Raw genomic sequence first — 18,517 nt, 5'->3', positions numbered from 1 at the left:
CTTAGTTTTCGGAGAATCTAGTGGTTAATACAGACATAAGGAAGTTTGAAATTTGTAGGAAAAAAGTGATGGAGTGCTAAATTTCATGAAGAACCGAAGTGAATGGTCTAATAAATTTGACCAAGTCTTCTACTTCCCTTCAAATCTTCATATAAATACATCAACCCTTAACAATTTATTCCATCAACATTATTTACTCCATCAAGGTACGTCTTTTCTTTGTCTCAAACCTTGTATAACTTCTTGCATGCACCGTGTTTGGGTGACTTTTTTCATCCCATATAGATTTAAAGATGGCTGAGAATGGCGAAGAAGGTCAAGAAAATCGTCCAGTTCCCCGTTTGAATGAAAGGATTCTTTCTTCTTTGTCAAGGAGATCAGTAGCTGCGCATCCTTGGCATGATCTTGAAATTGGTACTGTAGCTCAGATATTATACATTGCCAATTTGTATTCAATGTGCATTCAATTTACGTCAAAGCTGAGATTTAAAACATGTTTCAAAACTAATTTTTCAAAAATATGCAGGACCGGAGGCTCCTCAGATTTTCAACTGTGTAAGTTCTTGTCTTCTGATTTGCATCCCATTCTTGACTTGCAATTTTCTAGTGAAATAGTTTTGCTGCTTGCTGAATGATTAGTTGTCTCCCACAGGTTGTGGAGATCACTAAAGGAAGCAAGGTCAAGTATGAACTTGACAAAAAGACTGGATTAATTAAGGTACAAACAGATTTCACAGAGAGCTCACTGCCAGATGATTTTTTTCCCTACCCATCTATCTCTATGCTTTAGATTGTTCTTCTTACTATCCTAATAATGCTCAGGTTGATCGGATTCTGTATTCATCTGTTGTTTATCCTCATAACTACGGTTTTATCCCTCGCACACTGTGTGAAGACAATGACCCAATGGATGTCTTGGTCCTCATGCAGGTAAAGCTTCTGCTAAAATGTTGACCCATTTGAATTACATTGATGGGAAAGAAAGCAGAAAAAACTATTTTTTTAACTCCAATATTGCAGTAGTCATTAGTGCAAAGGTCTGAGAGGGGAGGAAGATGAGATAAAAGAACTTATTTTCTTAACTACATCTGGAGAAATCCTAAACATAGGCATTTTAACATAGTTAGCTTACTGAATGAATTACTGACGGACAGGAACCTGTACTTCCTGGTTGTTTCCTGCGAGCCAGGGCCATTGGAATCATGCCCATGATTGACCAGGTATATCTACCTCTATTGCTTTCTAAGCCAATAAAATCATTCCCACTTCTTTTACCCCATTTTACATTACACAATGACAAATGTGTTTTTGACACAGGGAGAGAAAGATGATAAAATTATTGCAGTGTGCGCTGATGACCCAGAATATAAGCACTTTACCGACTATAAAGAACTTGCACCTCACCGCATCTCTGAGATCCGACGCTTCTTTGAAGACTGTATCCAATTCATTACATTCTTTTAAGTTTATTTCTTACCTTTCCTTCACAATTTGAGATTTGTTTCTTAACACATTGCTAAGACAAAAAGAATGAGCACAAGGAAGTAGCAGTTAATGACTTTCTACCTGCAAGCGTTGCTGTTGATGCCATCCAGTACTCAATGTATACGCATCCAATCGAATTTAAACAAAATCCTCACACTCTGCTAACATCATTCTCTCCTGCCATGCATTTGTTGTCATTTTGGACATGTTTATGCAACTAATACTGCTCTACAGTGCAAGAATCTCATTATTTTACGTCACATTTTGCTACACCTATTAAAATATGCCCTTTTTTTTACATGAAATAAGCGTAGAAACAAAAAAGTAAGGTGTCGCGAAAAAAAATAAAAGCATTACAAATCTGGAGTCTTCTGGTACATGTTTTACGCTGCTAACCTTGCCTCTAATTTGGTGCAGGGATCTCTATGCAGAGTATATTCTGCACACCTTGAGGCGATAGACAATTATGTTACTCTACGTTCTCCATCAACAATCGGAATAAGCCATAATATACTGTTATTTTAATATATCCTAATCAAAACCTGTCTATACCTTTTAGTTTTCGTATTTGGCCGGATAATAAACAACCTGTTTGGTTTCTTAGCCGTGCTTAATGTATGTAAGTTTTGTAAAATAATCAAAATTGAAGTGTTTTAACTATGTTTACCAGTTTCCATGCCATAATTTGGCTGTGTATTTCATTAATGCTGACTCAAGTCCTATTGTAACCTTCATTTTAGACTCAAATTCTCGAGTAAAAGTTCAATATCGTTGTGTAATTCAATAATTTACATGAGCTGTTTCTAGAATACATACAAGCTACAAAATAGTATGCTTAACCGCCAATTCTAGTCCTCAACTTGTTTTATGTACGACTATCCTCTGTCACAAAATACTGGCCAAGATGAGTGCTCGTAAACATTAAATTAAGATCTCATGAAATACCTGAAGGAAAAAAAGACGACAAAGTGAACTAAAAGCTATTACCTCTTGTGAATTTATCAGAGGAATCACATAATTGGTAACATATATAATAAATTAGTAAATCGTAACATCCCTTGTTTCTTATTTATTCAACCATTGATTGAGACATGGCTTGAAGCAGTTGATAATGCTGGGTTTCAATACCTGATGCACAAGAATGGTTTAAATATTTGGCTAGATAGAATGGGAATAAAAATCACTCCATCTTTTTCACGTATAATTTGTTTAGTAGTTCTAAGAGAAGAACGGCTGCTGAGTCTTTGGCCTTCTTGACGCTTGGCATTGGCTCTCCAACACATTCATCCGTCCATCCCCGATCAGTAGTATTGACTCGCACCGCAAATGTAAATCTCTTTGCATGTGCTGGACCACCCTCATTCACACACCTACAAGTTTGTGTTAAAAAAGTTATAGATGTTCAGTTATAATACTAAGTAGGTAACTTCATAATGCCATATACCTGTAGAATGGCATAGGCCAATTTCTTCGTAAGCAGATATCATTTAATGTTTGCCTAGTAAATGACTGGTTTCCATTCTTTTTCCCGCTTTCATCATTCTTTTCCTGAGTTTTTCCCACCTCCTTCTCTTTCAAAGCAGCAAGGGCATTTCTGGCAGCTAACTTTTGTGCCATTTTTTTCTGTGGATTTTGAGCAGCTCCTACTTGCACCCCATCAATGAATACTTCAACAGTGGCCAAATTGCCAATACGGCTTGCTTTATACTCTAAGCCTTCGGCTTGCTGTTGGCATCGCTCCTGCAGCTCTCGCACAGGATGCATTGGCAGAGTCTCTGGGGTAACCATAGGATGCAGAAGAGGCTGAAAAACCTGGCAAAATTGAGAAACCCATAATATTCTCCATTAGTTTCTCTTTTTTCCTTCCATTTTGTGAATGAACACTGGAAGGAATGGTCTGCTTAAAAGCTAGGAACTAACCTTCCAAACAACAGTAGTATCCCTTCCACTGTCAAGAAAAATGGCACCCGCAATAGATTCGACAATGTCACCAAGGACCTTGGGAGCTTTGCAGTCTCCCAGACCAAAGGAGTTAAAACCTGGCTTTGACAATTCATCTTGAACTTCCTTCACAAATTCTTTAATCTGTACGCAACCAACAAAATCAACAGCTCGCTTAAAGAATTTGGAATATTACAGATAGGTCATATGATTCATCTCAAGGTAATAAAAAATCAATAGAACGAAACAAGACCTGTTTCTCTAGGGCACTGGACCCATGTCGGAGATGTACATGAAGGTTGTGTTTAACTGCAACACGTGCAAAATTTTCATTATTTACAGCAGCAGCCCGAAGGTCAGTGAGACGTCCTGGTGGCAGATTTGTGTAAGTGAAAAACAAGTGTCTGGTGATAAGATGATCCAAGACAGCATCACCAACGAATTCCAACCGCTGATAACAGGATACTCCTGAAGATGGTCTGGAGGCATGCGTTATGGATTCTATCAACAGCCCCTTGTCTTTAAACTTTAGATTTAAAGCACCCTCTAAAGCATCAAAGTCAACACTCCTGAGTATGCTATCTGGAACATTAAATGGCTTTCTTGCACAATCCATCGTATCGGGATCAAACTCTATTTGAATGCCAATCCATTTCATAAGGTGATTGGCAGCATTTTTACCACCTTCTACATAATATACCCCAATCAGTGCTTCCACAACATCTGCAAGTGTCTTACTGGACAGAACTCTGTAAGAACTTGAATCACTCTCAAGCTCGCCGTCTTCCATCTCATCATCATATCCATCCGTGTGACAATCCATCTTCTCAGTTTTAGAAATGGATCGCTCCTGGTCAAACAAAGAGGACTCCCCATCCTTGGTATCTTCATCAAAGACAGGCAGCACCCCAGGAGCTGCCCATCTGGATGGAGCAAAGCGATCTGCCTGAATGTATGATTGAAGCCCTCTACTTAATGCATATTGATATAATACCATGTTACTGACCATTTGTTGTCTCATCCTAGTAAGTTGACCTTCATGTTTCTGAGGGTATTTTAAGAAAAGAAATCGACTAACAACCCATTTCAGGTAAGCGTCTCCGAGAAGCTCAGCCCTTTCATAGCAGAATGTCTCCTGGCAAGAGGCAGCGGTCAAGGCTTCCAAGATCTGTTCACAAAGAAGGCATGGGTTAAGTGAGGAAACTAGAACTGAAACACAAATACCTCGAGCAGATAAGATACCTTTGAAGTTTGGACAGGATAGTTTATCATATTCTTCAGCTGAACTGCAAGTAGCATACTTTCAACCCTCCTCATTATTGAAGGCAACCTCTGGGCACCACGAACAAGTGATCCAGGCAGTGGGTGTACAAGACATAGCTCGGGAGGAAGGAAAACATAATAAGTTTTGTCATGTGTCTCTTCAGATTCGCCTTCATGTGCTATACAATGAATTGACATTTCCCATTAAACATGAGTCCACAAATTTTACAACGCACAATAATTCCACGATAGAAACTATGAGAACAAACCTTCACAGTGCTCAAAGCGAGGGGACAGAAGATTCTTGCAGTATGATACACCACGCCCTCTTATTAGAGGTTGCTGCTTGTAAATCAAATCAACTCCATATCTACACCCAAAACATAAAAAGAACCAGTAGCCATTCGCACCCTCAATTGTGCAAGAAGAGACAAAAAGCTTCTCTAATCTGGAAGGAACAAGAAGTTATTGTCACTTTCCATGGAACATTGTTGATAACGTCCTCACTATTTAGAGGTGACAACAGAAGATTCCTTCACAGATTAAGATTTGCCCCTTGTTCTTCCTGCACAATATTAGAGGTGCAATGTGGCCAACAAGTTATTAGTAAGAAGTTTCAAAACACACGGAAACTAAAGAGTTCAAAAAACGGGATAGGGAGGCTTGACTGCATCAGGAAAGAAATATTTTAAACAAAGGGGAAAAAACTACGAGATAACAATATTAGTAATATATCATACTTTTGCTTGTAGTAATCAGCATATGAGCTATACTCCAGAGGACCAAGATAACCTTCTTTTCTAGGGAAAGAGTTTTCTGCTGACATGTCATAGCGTATAGAATCAACATAAAACCTCTTCCCCGAATGAGCAGCAGTTACAATTTTCCCTACCAGATCCTCTGCATTAGTACAGGTATCTGCCATCATCAATTTTCCGTGGGTAGTAATATTAATTTGCTTTTGTGTTTGCATGGAATCTCTACTAGGAACCAACCCTGAAGCTTTCACCACATCAAACTGGGCCACAGCTCCTCTGATTCCATAGGTGGGATGTGATTTTTGCCCAAAAGCCATGCCATGACGCAATTTTCCAAATCCATATTCCCTTCTGTCTCCACCTAATGTTCTCTCATTAGTACCAAGGTAAACATCTGGTCGAGCTTTCTGGAGGGGATTCTTCCATGCATCAGCTCCAATTATTGTCTCAACCAGACACCAGTCAATTTGGTTCATAGGATCTACAGACTTATCGCCAAACATTGGGACAAACAAATATGCTTTTGCAGGATCCCAAGGTGTGGTAGATGGTTCAACATCCACATCCAAGACAATGCTCATCAATCTTACATGAAAGCTTTTCAGGGATGCCAGCTGCATGTCATGAAAAAATAGGTTTCTGACATAAGAAACTACTTTTTAAAAAAATATATGAACATTTAAAACAAGTACACTGATTAATTTTTCAACCTGACTCTCAGTGATACTTATCAACCCCATAAAGACAAGAGATGCCTTTGTAGTCACGGTTCGAGCGATAAATAGATCCATTGACATCGATAACACCTACAAAATTAGGGTGATTAGAAAGGGAGAAAATGAGTTAAAATGCAAAAAATGGAACTAGAAGCAGTAGCACAAATACAAATTACTACCTCTGCATCCAGCTCATTGCCAAAAAGTATTGCAAAATTTGAAACTTGAATCAAGAACGGATCCTTTGAATGGCCAATATTTTCACACTTCACAGCATACATGTAAAGTTGAAGCAATTTGGAATTGTTGCAAGCATCTTTTCCAGATAAGATCCATTCTCCCTGAAAATTCAAATAGCATTAAGCAATAATGAGGTCAAGACAACAAACCTATCCTGTAACTAAAGACCAAAATAGCATTCATGTGGCTAGACAGATACAAATTTGGTGAATATTCACTTTTGTAGAAGGTATCCCTGTTCTTTTCCTGAATGGGAAGTGTTGAGAAGAGAGAAAACAAGGCATATATAATGACTTCTGTGTGTTTAGACCACAATACAGTAAGTATTTAGGTTGCACTTGCTCTCCATTATATTAATAATAACCATCTTCAAAGCCTTCAAGATCATAGCACCAGAATAAAGGTATAACATACAAGCTTCCTTTACAAATGAAGAATGATAAATGGTGTACTGGTCAACTATATAATAAACCCTTACAAAAGATTGCTTAGACTACATAAATTGCAGAAAGAACCAACCCTCAGTATACTCAAAATCATATCACTGGATTAAGGTATTACACAAGATTTTTATTGAAGATTTCACATCAACTAAAGATACAGCCAAATTATAATATATAAATGAACACAAAAACTCAGTTACAAGTTGGTTTTGTATGGTTGAGATACGTTTAAAGTTCACTTTCTAAGATGATATCAAAGTCTATCCTAACGAGATTTATTGGGTTTACCATATAACTTGCTACTAAACCACCTACAAGTATTTAGTCCTATATTTGAGATGTTCAATCCTCGGTGTGAGGAGTTGTGTTGGAAATCATACGTCAACTAGAGACATGGCCAAATTAGAGCATATAAGTGAATGAAAATCTCACCATATGAATTGACTGTGTAAGGTTGAATTAGATTTAAAGTGCACTTTCTAAGAATTTCTTCAAAAATGAATAATGATAAATGTGTACTGCTCAACTATACAAAACTCTACAAAAAGATTGCTTAGACTGCATAACTTGCAGAAAGAACCAACCTTCAGTATGTCAGCCACACCTTCAGGATAGAACTCCCTATGTCTAGCAGTCCCTGGAAGTGGATCTCCTTCATCAGTTTGCTCATCCTTTTCTCTTTCTCCCCCACTTCCTTTATCAGGCAATAGCATGTCAGTGAATGCTCCCATCTCATGCAATTTCTTGCAAGCAGCCAGACAAACAGCCTACGTAACACCAGATTAACAAATGGTTCATGATAAAGCTGAGCAATATTACAATTTAATATTCATAAAGAAATCATGAGAAGATATATTTTATTATTACTGAAATATTCAGTAGAGTGCACATTTATAATACTCTAAGAAGAGTGCTTAGCAGGCAAAGACTCCTGTGCTGACTCAGCTCTTAAGTGACAGTCAACAAACAAAGACTATCATACTATTGTATACAACACTAACTAACATACAACCAACAAGCAGAATCAATCAAATTCATCATAAAATATCGCATGCCTGTTGTGCTAGACGCATAGAACTGCATATTGGGCCCTCGAGATTTTCAAATGGTGCATTACAAGGCAGTTGAAGCTTGCAAGAATATTCTGTGGGACCTCCTGTTTTCTCATGCCTCTCCATAATAAACTCAGGACGAAGAATTGAATATCTGGACAAGGGATAGAAAACATCCAAGTCATAATTTGAAGCTTAATAAAAGGCCGGTAAAGAAAACTACCAATCTCAAGCCAAAATGTAGCACCTGTCACTAGGTAGCTGAGAGCAGTAGAAGTGGATAAGACCTACAGCAGAATTAAGACTCACAACTGCACCAGTTGACTTCACCTGGTAAACTGTTCCAGGCCTAGTTTCAACAGAAATCAATCTTGAAGTGTCCTTCAGATGACTAAGGTCTGTTCTCTCTATTGCTTCTTTACGCAAAGTCTCCTCACTGTTCCTGGCATTCCTTAGGAATGCTTCATGTGACAAATTGCCCCTATGTACAAGACAACACAAGTAGTGGAGAGGGAAAGAGTTCAATGACTTAGCATCCACCCACAAAATATAAAACACCATGCATGTCTGGTAAAATTATGAACATTATGCCGGTGAATGCCATAACCAACAAAATGCCAAATTTTCAGTATGACAATCAGATAAGGAAAAGCAGAATCTTCCACAAAGAATAATTTACTATTGGTTGAAAAATCTAAAACAAAATTTTCAAATAAATTATTCTGACACTAAATAAAGAACAAGTTCATGTCGTATAGAAAAGCCTATTATCACAAGAGCCTCGACACATGTGGCAAAATGATTCTAAAGAGACTATTTGATCCCATGCTCAAATCCAACTAAGGCCACTTTGCCTCAACTTTAGTCTACCTTCCACTTCTGAAAACCCAATTTAAACTTCCCATGTAATGAAAGATATTTATGACAAGCAAAGTAATTTATTAAACAGTTAAAAAATAATTAATGATAAAAGAATAGCTTTGAGACATGGCATAAATCACAGAGAAAGAAGGACAAGGAATCTGCCTGAACCAGAAAAAAGAACTAAATTGACCAAGAAAGAGAAGAAAATCAATGAGTAAACTTCATTCTAATCCCTAAAATTGTTAGTGACTTACGCTATAGTCCCTAACTTCGATATAATCTTCACTTGGTCCTGGAATTTGAAAAAAGTCCTAACTTTAGTCCTTTCTCTACATCATTGTTGTCATTTTGCATAAAAAATTACCAATATCATTCCACAATGTCAATGATTAAATATGGATTTTGTGATTTCACGGACTAAAATGGGGATTTATTTAAATTCAATGGGTGGAGGAGGAACAAAAAAAGAAAATAACCCAAGAAATAATAAAAATTTTCTTAGTTGCATTGCTAAATGCAGAATGAGATCCTTCCATCACCTCAATTAATAATAACATAACTACTGTCATCAAAGCAGGCCATAACCAGAGGACAAACAAAAGAGATTCCTTTTCTCTTGGTCTTACTAAATCTCTAGAAAAATATACTTGAAAAACAAAAGAAAGAGTAAAATGACAACAGCTAAAACTGTCACAACCAGTACCTCTCCACCATCAGGATGTAATCAGATCCAGGTTTTCTAGCACGCCCCCTGGATTGAATGTATGCCAAAACAGTTTTTGCAAGGTCAAAGCGAATAACAACATTGCATTGCCGAATATCAAGTCCTTCTTCAGCAACACTAGTGGCAACCAACAATGTGACCTACAAATGAGGACATTAGTCAGATTGAGAGAATAGAAAATATTACTTCTACCCATGTGAAATTGATAGCTGAGCCATGCCAATAAAATATTACCCGCCCATCACGGAATTTGGAAATTGTATCTTGCATTTGGTGGGTTCGCATTTCCTGACTGTTATTGTGACCAATCAAGCTTGCACACTTAACAAAACTAAGAGATGGAAGCTCCGCAAAGACCTGCCAGTATTGGCACACAATGAACCAACAGGATATTGGTTATGCAACTTAATCAACTAAAAGAAACTATAGAAGTAATGTGTGTCTATCAACCTTTGGCAGAACTAATGCAGAAACAACACGCTCAACAAAGATGATTGCACGGAAGTCTTCTGTATGCTGATACTTGAGAAGTATTTTTATTAGTGCTTGCACCTTGGGGGTCACCTTGCCATCAGCCACAGCAGCTCCTATAATGACATCCACATGCTCTCCACCAGAGACAACTAAACAAAAATGTGTCAGCTTAAATAAAATATCAAACTACATTTCATCTCAGACATTGGTATTTTAATATTTAATTTAAATATCATTACAAAACAATGAATAAGTTAGATATGTAGTGAATTATGAATGCTCTTTCACATGTGAAATATACTCCAAATTTCGTATATACTCTAAGATGTTGCCAAATTAAAGAATAACAAATTTAGCTTATCTGGACAATTACAAATTTAAGCAGATGAAATTTGAGCCATTACAAAGTTTCGATTCAATAACCCAGCTCACCATGACTGTCTGGAAGTTCCCCTTCTTCCATCTCTTCATGCTCAGAAACACTTTGAGCTGCACCATTCTCCAAGTCATCAATATCAGTATTTTTGTCAGAAACTGCTCCCTCTGACAGTTGGCATTTCAGTAGAGAAACAACTTTACTCAGATAAGATTCCTGAAACTTGACATCAAGTTGGTAGTTGGCCCTTTCATCATTTTGCAAAGCTGCTAAAAAGGATTGTGCAACCTGTAAAAAGAAAGACACTTTATAAAGATGGACAAGGAACTCAAGATTCCTCATTCTCCAAGAAAGGGTATGTACCTTGAATGCACACCATTGTCCCAGTTCACCAAGAGCATAATTAACAGCTCTCAACTTCTGAATTAGGTTTGCAGCTCCATCGCTTTCAGTTCTTTCAGAAACACCATATACTTGGCGCAGCTCTTCCTTAGCTCCAGCATCTCTAGCTCCCATAAACTGCCATTTGCTTCTTCTTGAACTAGATTTTGCAGCTTCTTCAACTTCAACCTCCATCTGCTTTATCTGCTCATGTAGATAACATAAACTGGCAGCTTTGTCATACTCGACCACAACTTCAGAGGGCATTGGCACATGTTTCTCCAGCTCCTTACGATCTTTAATGGTGCAAACTATAGAATCTAACTTACTCTCAAGATTGCGAATTTTAATTGCACAATCTACTTGGCTGGAGACACCTGAATATGTCACAAGCATGAACAATTCTAACTTGAACACAACTCAGAATGAACAATGCAAATAATAAAAGAATACTAAGTTGTTGGACAAGAGTTTCAAACCCTAAGTAAAATGTTTACAAAAGATAGTCATATCTAGATTATCCTATAAGTTTCGTTCCCCTATTTCCTCTTTATCTCTTAAGATTATTACAAAAGATCCTTATCATATCATGATTTGTTTCCTTAATTAGTTAGGTTTAAGGCTTAGAATTGTTAGTTTTAAGAACCCATCAAACGCAAGAATACACTGCAATACATTATACATCTCAGTTAATCTAAAATTAGTGTTTTATTCTCTTGTATTCTCTTTGTCCCTCTTATACCTAAAATCCCATGATTTCAAAACAAAATATAGCTTTAAAAACTCAGTAACAAAGCACCGGATCCTAAGCTCATCTGAGAAATTGAATAACTACCCTTCAAGTTAACAGGAGAAGCAGTCATTCCAAATACAGATGGTCTCTTCTCTTTGGGAGTTGTATGGTAGAACTCAGACATCACCAGTGAATATGGGTGTTTCTTCACAGCATGGTGGCACTCATCCAGAATCAAGAGATTGATTGCTTCCATTTTTATTATACTATGCCTCAAAATGTTCAAAAGAATTTGAGCGGTCATGACTAATACCTACAGAAAGAAAAGCCAACATGAGTACTTGTAGTATAAACACACAGCTGGCCAAGGAAGAATAGTGGAAATATAAACAGGGCGAGAGGGGAAACTTGAGAATCTTATAGAAAAACAATCTGCCAACCACTTTTATTAAATTTTGAGAATAAAAGTTGCAGAAACATATACCAATCAACTTTCAAATCACATAGTCATGTCTTTTAAGTCTGATTTACTAGCTATTAGTCCATCCACTGCTTTCTAATATTTAAAAACAATACAAAGAAATTACAAGAGCTTCAACAAACGTGCAAATAATTACAATTGCTAGTTTTTAGAATACATTATATCTTGCAAACGTTGAAAAAGTCAAATGTTGGCACCAGAATATCGACATAAAACGTAGATAATGCAATACAATTGATAAAAAATAATATAAGATTCATTTTGAGTGAATATTCTTGAGAGCTAAATACACAGGAAAATGATATATACAGAGATAGTTAATATAGTACAATTTAAAAAAGGATAATTAAAATATCTCAATTTTCCAAGGCACAGAGAACCAAAGGTAATTGCAAAACAGGATTAGTGATAGGTTATATATAGTTTCTAACATGTCCTTCAGCTGGAGTGTAGATATAATAAACATTTAGGTTCCTGCAGATAGAAAAGTTTTTGGTCTCCAAAGAGGTTTGGCGAATAAATCAAATAATTGATCCTTTAAGCTAACAAAGGATGTGTTAATTTCTCCAAGAGCAATCTTCTCATGAATTACGTAGCAGCAATTTCTATATGTTTGGCTCACTCAGGGAAGATTGGGTCAGATGCAACGTGAAGAACTGCCACATTGTAAAAAGTTGATGTTTTCAATATCAGGTCTTAGTTTGGTATTCTGCTTTAGCAGTTGAATTTGAAAACCACCTTTTAGTCCTTGTTTTTCCATGAAATGAGATTTCCCAAAAATGAAAACATTATGTTGAGGGATACCTTTTGTGACAAGGAGACAAAACCCGGTGTGCATTTATATAAGTAACAATATCCCTATGGTCCCAATTCCCATACACAAATCTTTCCTAAGTATCATTTTATAAACCTCAAAACTCAAGCAACTACATCCAATAGTCACTACGAAGTGGACTAAAGAACTGGCTCACCAAACCATCAGCAAAAAAATATCTGGTCAGATTACATGAAATAATTCAGCTTTTGTACCATTCACCAATATTTGCTTAGCAGATGGAAATTCCACAATTTTACTAAGCAACCTTAATTCCTGTAAGTATCTTAATTGACCCAAGTCTTTCATTTCAAAGTGAGAAAATGGATACTCCTTCAAATGCTGAATCCCAGTATGATCATCCCTTATGATGATTATATCATCCACATAAACTACTACATATATGCATAGATTAGATGAATATGCATTTCAATTTTTAGTAAAACCCTGAACTGCCTAAACCAAATAACAAGGGGATTGTTTGGTGTCATATAGTTACAAGTTCTTCATAACTCCAACAAATACAAATACCACAAAAATCTGTCAGATTAAACATTGGAGTATTGAGATAAACATTGGAACAAAAAGAAAAATAAAAGCTGAAGTGCAAAATCATCAACAAGCGTACTCACCATCCCCACACATTCTGAAATCTAATACCCCAAGGAAACTAAAAAAGCATTCCATTTCAGTGATACCATCTTAGATGAACCCAACATATAAAAGTTCATTCATTGAGCAACACCAATTATAATTACAAAGCATAAATGATTTATGAAAACAAAAATAGGCCAGTAAGGATACATACTAGTATACTAATTAAACTAAAGTTGAATCTTACCTAAAAGTTAAGAGCATAGGCTTTAACTTCTATTTACCTAACCTAAACAAATGTGTACAATTTTCCCAGTGTTATCCTCCATTGATATGTTAATACTAATAGATAATGGTATATTAATAGATGCTAGTGTACTAATTACACTAAAACTTAATTCCACAGCTAAACTTCATAAATTAAAAAAAAAAAAAACAGGTTCTAACATCTACTTTCTAAACCTGAATAGATGTGTACGATTTTCCAGCAGTGTTATCAATGGTGGATAGTGGAACATGATGGAAGACCAAAATTACACAGTAGAAACACGCCAGTGTGGCTATGCCACTACAATAGCAGGTCTCCCTTCAAAAGTTGGCAAAAATTCGCTACGCAATTCTGTCATAGCACCACCAGTTAACAACAATGTTTTCCCATCATATGCTATTGCAGGCTAAGAACCAAAAATTTATACAGCTAGATATGGCCAATCATTAACTACAAAAGCTGCATGTTCTACAATACTGGCATCCGAGCAAGAATTTTAATATGAAGTACACATATGCATTGGGCATAAATGAATAACTTTATGTCAACAACTAAACCTTAACACTGAACCAGTAGCCAAACAAAGATGGGGAAGAAAACAGAATAGCAAAAAATAAGGTGAGAGCAAGCTCAGATCAGCATATCTTCAATAAAAAGTTCAAAACATACATGTTTGGTATCAAATTCACGCTGCCACCTTCGTGCATCCCAGAAATCCTGTCCCATTTCTCCACAATAGTGGCCTACTTGATAACCAGTTCGCTCACGAATTACTTCAGCTTGCTGTAATTAGACAAAGAACTGAAATTACTACAGCGGATTACTTATACAAATAATTACGATTGTGAATGGAGACCACTTGCATAGCATTACAAAAATCTCATTGATGTCCCCAACCAAAAGCATTTAATAATAAATAAATTGTGAAAAACTATTTTACCTGGTAAACTAATGGAACTTTTGGAACTAAAAATACTGCAAGCATTTTCTTATTTTGCTTCTGCAAACTCTCTTGTATACTTTTAATAAGAAGAACAGCAATTAAGGTTTTCCCTGCTCCAGTTTCAAGGAAAGCTATAGTATTTTTCCTCTTTGCCTGGTCAAGAACATCTAATTGATACTGTCTAGCTTTTTCCTCAGGAACCCTCTCCTTAGCCTCCTCAGATTTCTTATCAAGCTTTCCATTGCTCTCTTGTTTCACATCATTAACCATTTTTTCTTCTCGGTTCCGCTCAGGTTCCCAAGCGCCTGGGCGAAAGACCATGTCATTGTTACCTGATTTATCCCTCTCCCAGTAACCCCTAGGTTCTCTATCCCTCCAATCTCTATCTCTAACATCCCTCCTGCCAACAGCACCACAATGTTCTCTTTTCCTTCCACCACCATCCCTGTCCCTCCTGTCGACCTCATCCCTATCCCGTGGCCTCTTTCTGTTATTATTAAAACACCTCTCCCTCTCCTTGCCTTGATAATTACCTCTGCCATAATGAGGCCTCTCATTCTTGTAGCCACCAAGCCGAGCCCTTTTGCTGCACCTTTCTTCACTATCAACATCATGGCCACCATTCAGAACCCCCCTATCCTTAGAATAATTAACCAAAACTCCCCCTTCATTCCCATTAGACAGTTTACTCGACCCATTATTCCGAACAGTAGCAGAATGGTCAAAAGCAGCATCAGCGGAAGCAGGAACAGGAGTATGAGGATGACGATTTCCCCCATCCGCCAAAGTGGCATTGGAGGGAAGCCAAACTTCACCTGCTCCTGCTGCTGTGCCATTAGAGTTGGAAGCAGGTTCACCATGATTCAGAGGGAGACCAGCACCGTTTTTTATGCTGTCCAAAATCTTATCAATGCCACCGAAGAAGTCCTGATTGGAAGGGTTGTCAGGCTGCTCTGAAACTATGGATGAGACATCAAAATCAATGAAATCACATGATATGTCTTCACACGCATCCAGCCAGTAAGAGGGGTCATCCCCTGCCGGAACCCTACTCCCATCCTCCATAATAGATTTTGCTAAAAAAAAAAACTCAGTCAGAAAAACAAATAATAACAACAGGAATAGCAGAAAAGAATGAATGAAAAAGAATAGTGATAAAGAGAGAAAGTCACCTAAAACCACAAATACTGTAGGTAGTGTGATTCTATTAGATTCCGCGGTGTATCAACGCTTATTGATTTTTTCGATTCGAGCTAACATAACTAAACTGCCCCAGTCCAAAAGGCAGAGCTCTGTGCTGTTTTCATTCACTCTTCATTCTTCATTCTCAGAGTCGTTTTCTTCTGAATTTTGCTTCTCGTTCTTCTTGCGCTGCTGCTGCTGCTTTTTTTAATTTACTCAGAAAAAGCACAGCCACAGAGACAGAAGAAACAGAGCAAAATCCCAGACAGAATCGGAGAACACCAACACTCCCCACACAAACCACAAACCAGACATACGATGCGGTGCGACAACCTGATTTAAGTCAAAAACAAAAAATAAAATAAAAAATAGATTAAATACTAAACACCTTCCTTCATTAATTAAGGTTAGATATCTCTGTTACGGTCATTACCATTAATTACAAGATATTGTTTTATTCGTAAGTCCTCCCCCACCCCTCAAAAATATCTACTGTATCATTTAATTTAATCTAATTCTTGTTTAGGTAAATTAATTTAATATAATCAAATCAAATATTTCGTAATTTCGATACTAGGCGTGTTGTATTTCCTTATTTATATCTTTTTTTAACTTTAGAAAGATTAGTATTTTAAAAATGAGGTTGAGTGTTTATTCAAATAAAAATATTTAAAATCAAAGTAAAGGTTATATTATTATTTTTTTGAAAGAGTTGTTAATTTAAATAACATAAATAATGTAAACTTAAATACAAAATATTATACTTATAAAACAAAACAAAACTTTGTCTCGTTAAATAAAATTAATTACATTCGTCACGGAATATCTTACTTAGCCCGGTTAAATTTATTTAAAATACAAATAATTAAGTATGAGATGAAAAAGTTTGATGATAGTTCATTTTGGAAAATAATGGTTTAATGAAAAATTATTTTTAAGTAAAAGATAAAAGGTAAATGATGACGTAGTTTTTAAATAAAAGGAATAAAAGTTATTTATTATGAGAAAATAAAAACAAATGAGAATTCTCATCAAAAATAGTAGTTGAGATTTCTTAAAAATATCCTTATCTAAAGAATCATAGATATTTTTGTTAATCTCCTAAATTTCATTTGGTCTTTAAGATTTTAAGATTCTATATATTATACTCAACGGTGACTTAATAAGTTAAAAGGAAAATATTTCAATTAAACATTTTATTTTGGGAGAAGAATAGAGACAGAAGAACAAAGTCTTTTTTTTTTCTTTAAAAAATTAAATTATACTTTATTCATAAAAGAATAAAAAAAGTTTAGTTAATTAATTATTAATTACTAAAGGGATATTCTTAAGATTGAGTGTATTAACATATTTAGATTCTAAACTACTTTGATATATATATCAAATATTGTTCACCAACAGAAAAATATTCTTTGATATTTCAAAAATAATTATCAATATATTAAATTACTAAATTTATGTACTTCTGGTTGATAATAAGAGTGGAACTAATGGTAATTGATATAATAAATATGGGAATGAATAACATTAAGTGATAATAATGATGATGATGATTTTAATTGTAAGGATGAAAATAACATAATGATGAATGATAATAACAATAGTAATAGAAATAATAGTAGTGATAATAATATGGGTATCAAATATTTTATAAATATTAAATTATTAATGATAAATATTATAACAATATTAATGTAGTAAGGATACTAGTTGCTACAACAAATATAGCAATAATATTAAATATAAAACTTAAATAATGATAATAAAAAAATCATGAAACAAAGAATTAAAGAAGTTTTTGTCTCATTTTTATTGTGCTTGGACACATAATACTAATATTATAATTTTTCACTACAAGAAGGCATAAATAGTACTAAAAATTGTTCCAAATTATGTTGAGTATATATATATTTGTGAAAGTAAAAAATTGAGATAAAAAATAAAAAATAGGTTTTTGAAGTAGTGTATTAGAATATGGATACATAAAGTTATAAGCGAGAGGAGTGGAGTAATTGTGGTAGAATGTGGAGTTGATTTGGATATATTCTAAGAAAAGGAATGTAAGAAGGTGCGAGAAATCAATAATTGTAATTCCAAAAGAATATTAAAAGACACATAGAATAGAAATCGATGAAGTTGAATAGGGTTAGTTGATGAAGAAGAAATAGGAATATGAAAAAAAGAAGAGAGAGGAAGCATATATTTAGTTGACAAGTGGATGATTTGCTTTCCTTTCTCATTGATTCACCACACAACAAATTGGAGCATCACTCATTGGTGGACTATGGAACAATCTCATTTTGCTTGGAACCTCATCCTCCAACTTGCATACTATACTCAATGGAAATATATTCTTCTTCTTTTATGAAAAATAACAATATTTATGAAAATCAAATGAGAACAAATTTTCAAGCCAATAACTCATATCCTAATTCATATAATCAAGGAAGAAGAAATAAAAGCAACAAGGGGAACATCAACTAAGTAATTCAAGTAAATCTTATCAACAAATACTTTCTCAAAGTATTTTCACATTGGAGGAGACATTTAATCAATTAATATATATGCATCTCCAATTATTAAACTATTGAATCATCCATCAAGAATTTGGAAGTTCAGGTTGGCCAATTAGAAAAATAGTCTGCATATCTATTTAGTAGTAGTTTTTTAGTCAACAAACAAGTTAATCCTAAAGAATATTATAAGCTAATTACAAAATGAAAAATGAGAATACAAAGATTATAAATTAACACAGACAATGTCAACTTATGTTAAGTTTACAAAG

The 18,517-nt window shown here is 35.4% G+C and overlaps 2 protein-coding genes across 3 annotated transcripts; one reads left to right on the top strand and one right to left on the bottom strand.

Moving 5' to 3' along the window:
- Positions 1-53: 53 nt before the first annotated feature.
- On the top strand, positions 54-2,318 carry LOC124843137 (soluble inorganic pyrophosphatase 1). Of its 2 annotated transcripts, XM_088105738.1 has the most exons (9): positions 54-206; positions 286-414; positions 527-555; positions 653-718; positions 823-930; positions 1,155-1,220; positions 1,318-1,438; positions 1,522-1,603; positions 1,903-2,318. In XM_088105738.1, exons 1-9 carry the CDS (start codon positions 86-88, stop codon positions 1,943-1,945), a joined length of 765 nt encoding a protein of 254 aa, XP_087961864.1. In that variant the 5' UTR covers positions 54-85; the 3' UTR covers positions 1,946-2,318. The 2 variants fall into 2 exon arrangements, with proteins under 2 accessions (XP_087961864.1, XP_087961863.1); XM_088105737.1 differs by lacking the exon at positions 1,903-2,318 and having other exon boundaries at positions 1,522-1,891.
- Positions 2,319-2,454: 136 nt separating this feature from the next.
- Positions 2,455-16,067, bottom strand: DCL1 (dicer-like 1). The gene is made up of 21 exons (XM_088105736.1): positions 15,723-16,067; positions 14,548-15,626; positions 14,277-14,390; positions 11,553-11,763; positions 10,700-11,094; positions 10,393-10,624; positions 9,937-10,109; positions 9,721-9,843; positions 9,466-9,626; positions 8,146-8,379; positions 7,902-8,052; positions 7,431-7,613; positions 6,343-6,504; positions 6,158-6,253; positions 5,430-6,061; positions 4,959-5,059; positions 4,669-4,868; positions 3,680-4,594; positions 3,406-3,570; positions 2,930-3,297; positions 2,455-2,855 (listed from the first exon to the last, which is right to left on the bottom strand). The coding sequence occupies exons 2-21, from the start codon at positions 15,613-15,615 to the stop codon at positions 2,666-2,668; spliced, it is 5,874 nt and encodes a 1,957-aa protein (XP_087961862.1). The 5' UTR covers positions 15,616-15,626; positions 15,723-16,067; the 3' UTR covers positions 2,455-2,665.
- Positions 16,068-18,517: the final 2,450 nt, after the last annotated feature.

The sequence above is a fragment of the Vigna umbellata genome, chromosome 2, assembly GCF_029865625.1.
Source record: "Vigna umbellata cultivar VRB3 chromosome 2, Vumbellata_1.0, whole genome shotgun sequence".
NCBI classification, from domain to species: Eukaryota; Viridiplantae; Streptophyta; class Magnoliopsida; order Fabales; family Fabaceae; genus Vigna; species Vigna umbellata.
Note: the sequence above shows the minus strand (reverse complement) of the source record. Positions and strands in the feature narration are given on the sequence as shown.

Excerpts from the sequence above, each read along its gene's own strand:
- DCL1 (XM_088105736.1), bottom strand. The coding sequence starts at position 15,615 with ATGGAGGATGGGAGTAGGGTTCCGGCAGGGGATGACCCCTCTTACTGG. Across the intron at positions 11,095-11,552 it reads TTCTCCTGTTAACTTGAAGG|GTGTCTCCAGCCAAGTAGAT; the intron begins GTAGTTATTCAA and ends TGACATATTCAG. Across the intron at positions 8,053-8,145 it reads TCTCAGCTACCTAGTGACAG|ATATTCAATTCTTCGTCCTG; the intron begins GTGCTACATTTT and ends TCCCTTGTCCAG.
- LOC124843137 (XM_088105737.1), top strand. The coding sequence starts at position 86 with ATGAAGAACCGAAGTGAATGGTCTAATAAATTTGACCAAGTCTTCTAC. Across the intron at positions 556-652 it reads CTCCTCAGATTTTCAACTGT|GTTGTGGAGATCACTAAAGG; the intron begins GTAAGTTCTTGT and ends TGTCTCCCACAG. Across the intron at positions 719-822 it reads AAAAGACTGGATTAATTAAG|GTTGATCGGATTCTGTATTC; the intron begins GTACAAACAGAT and ends AATAATGCTCAG.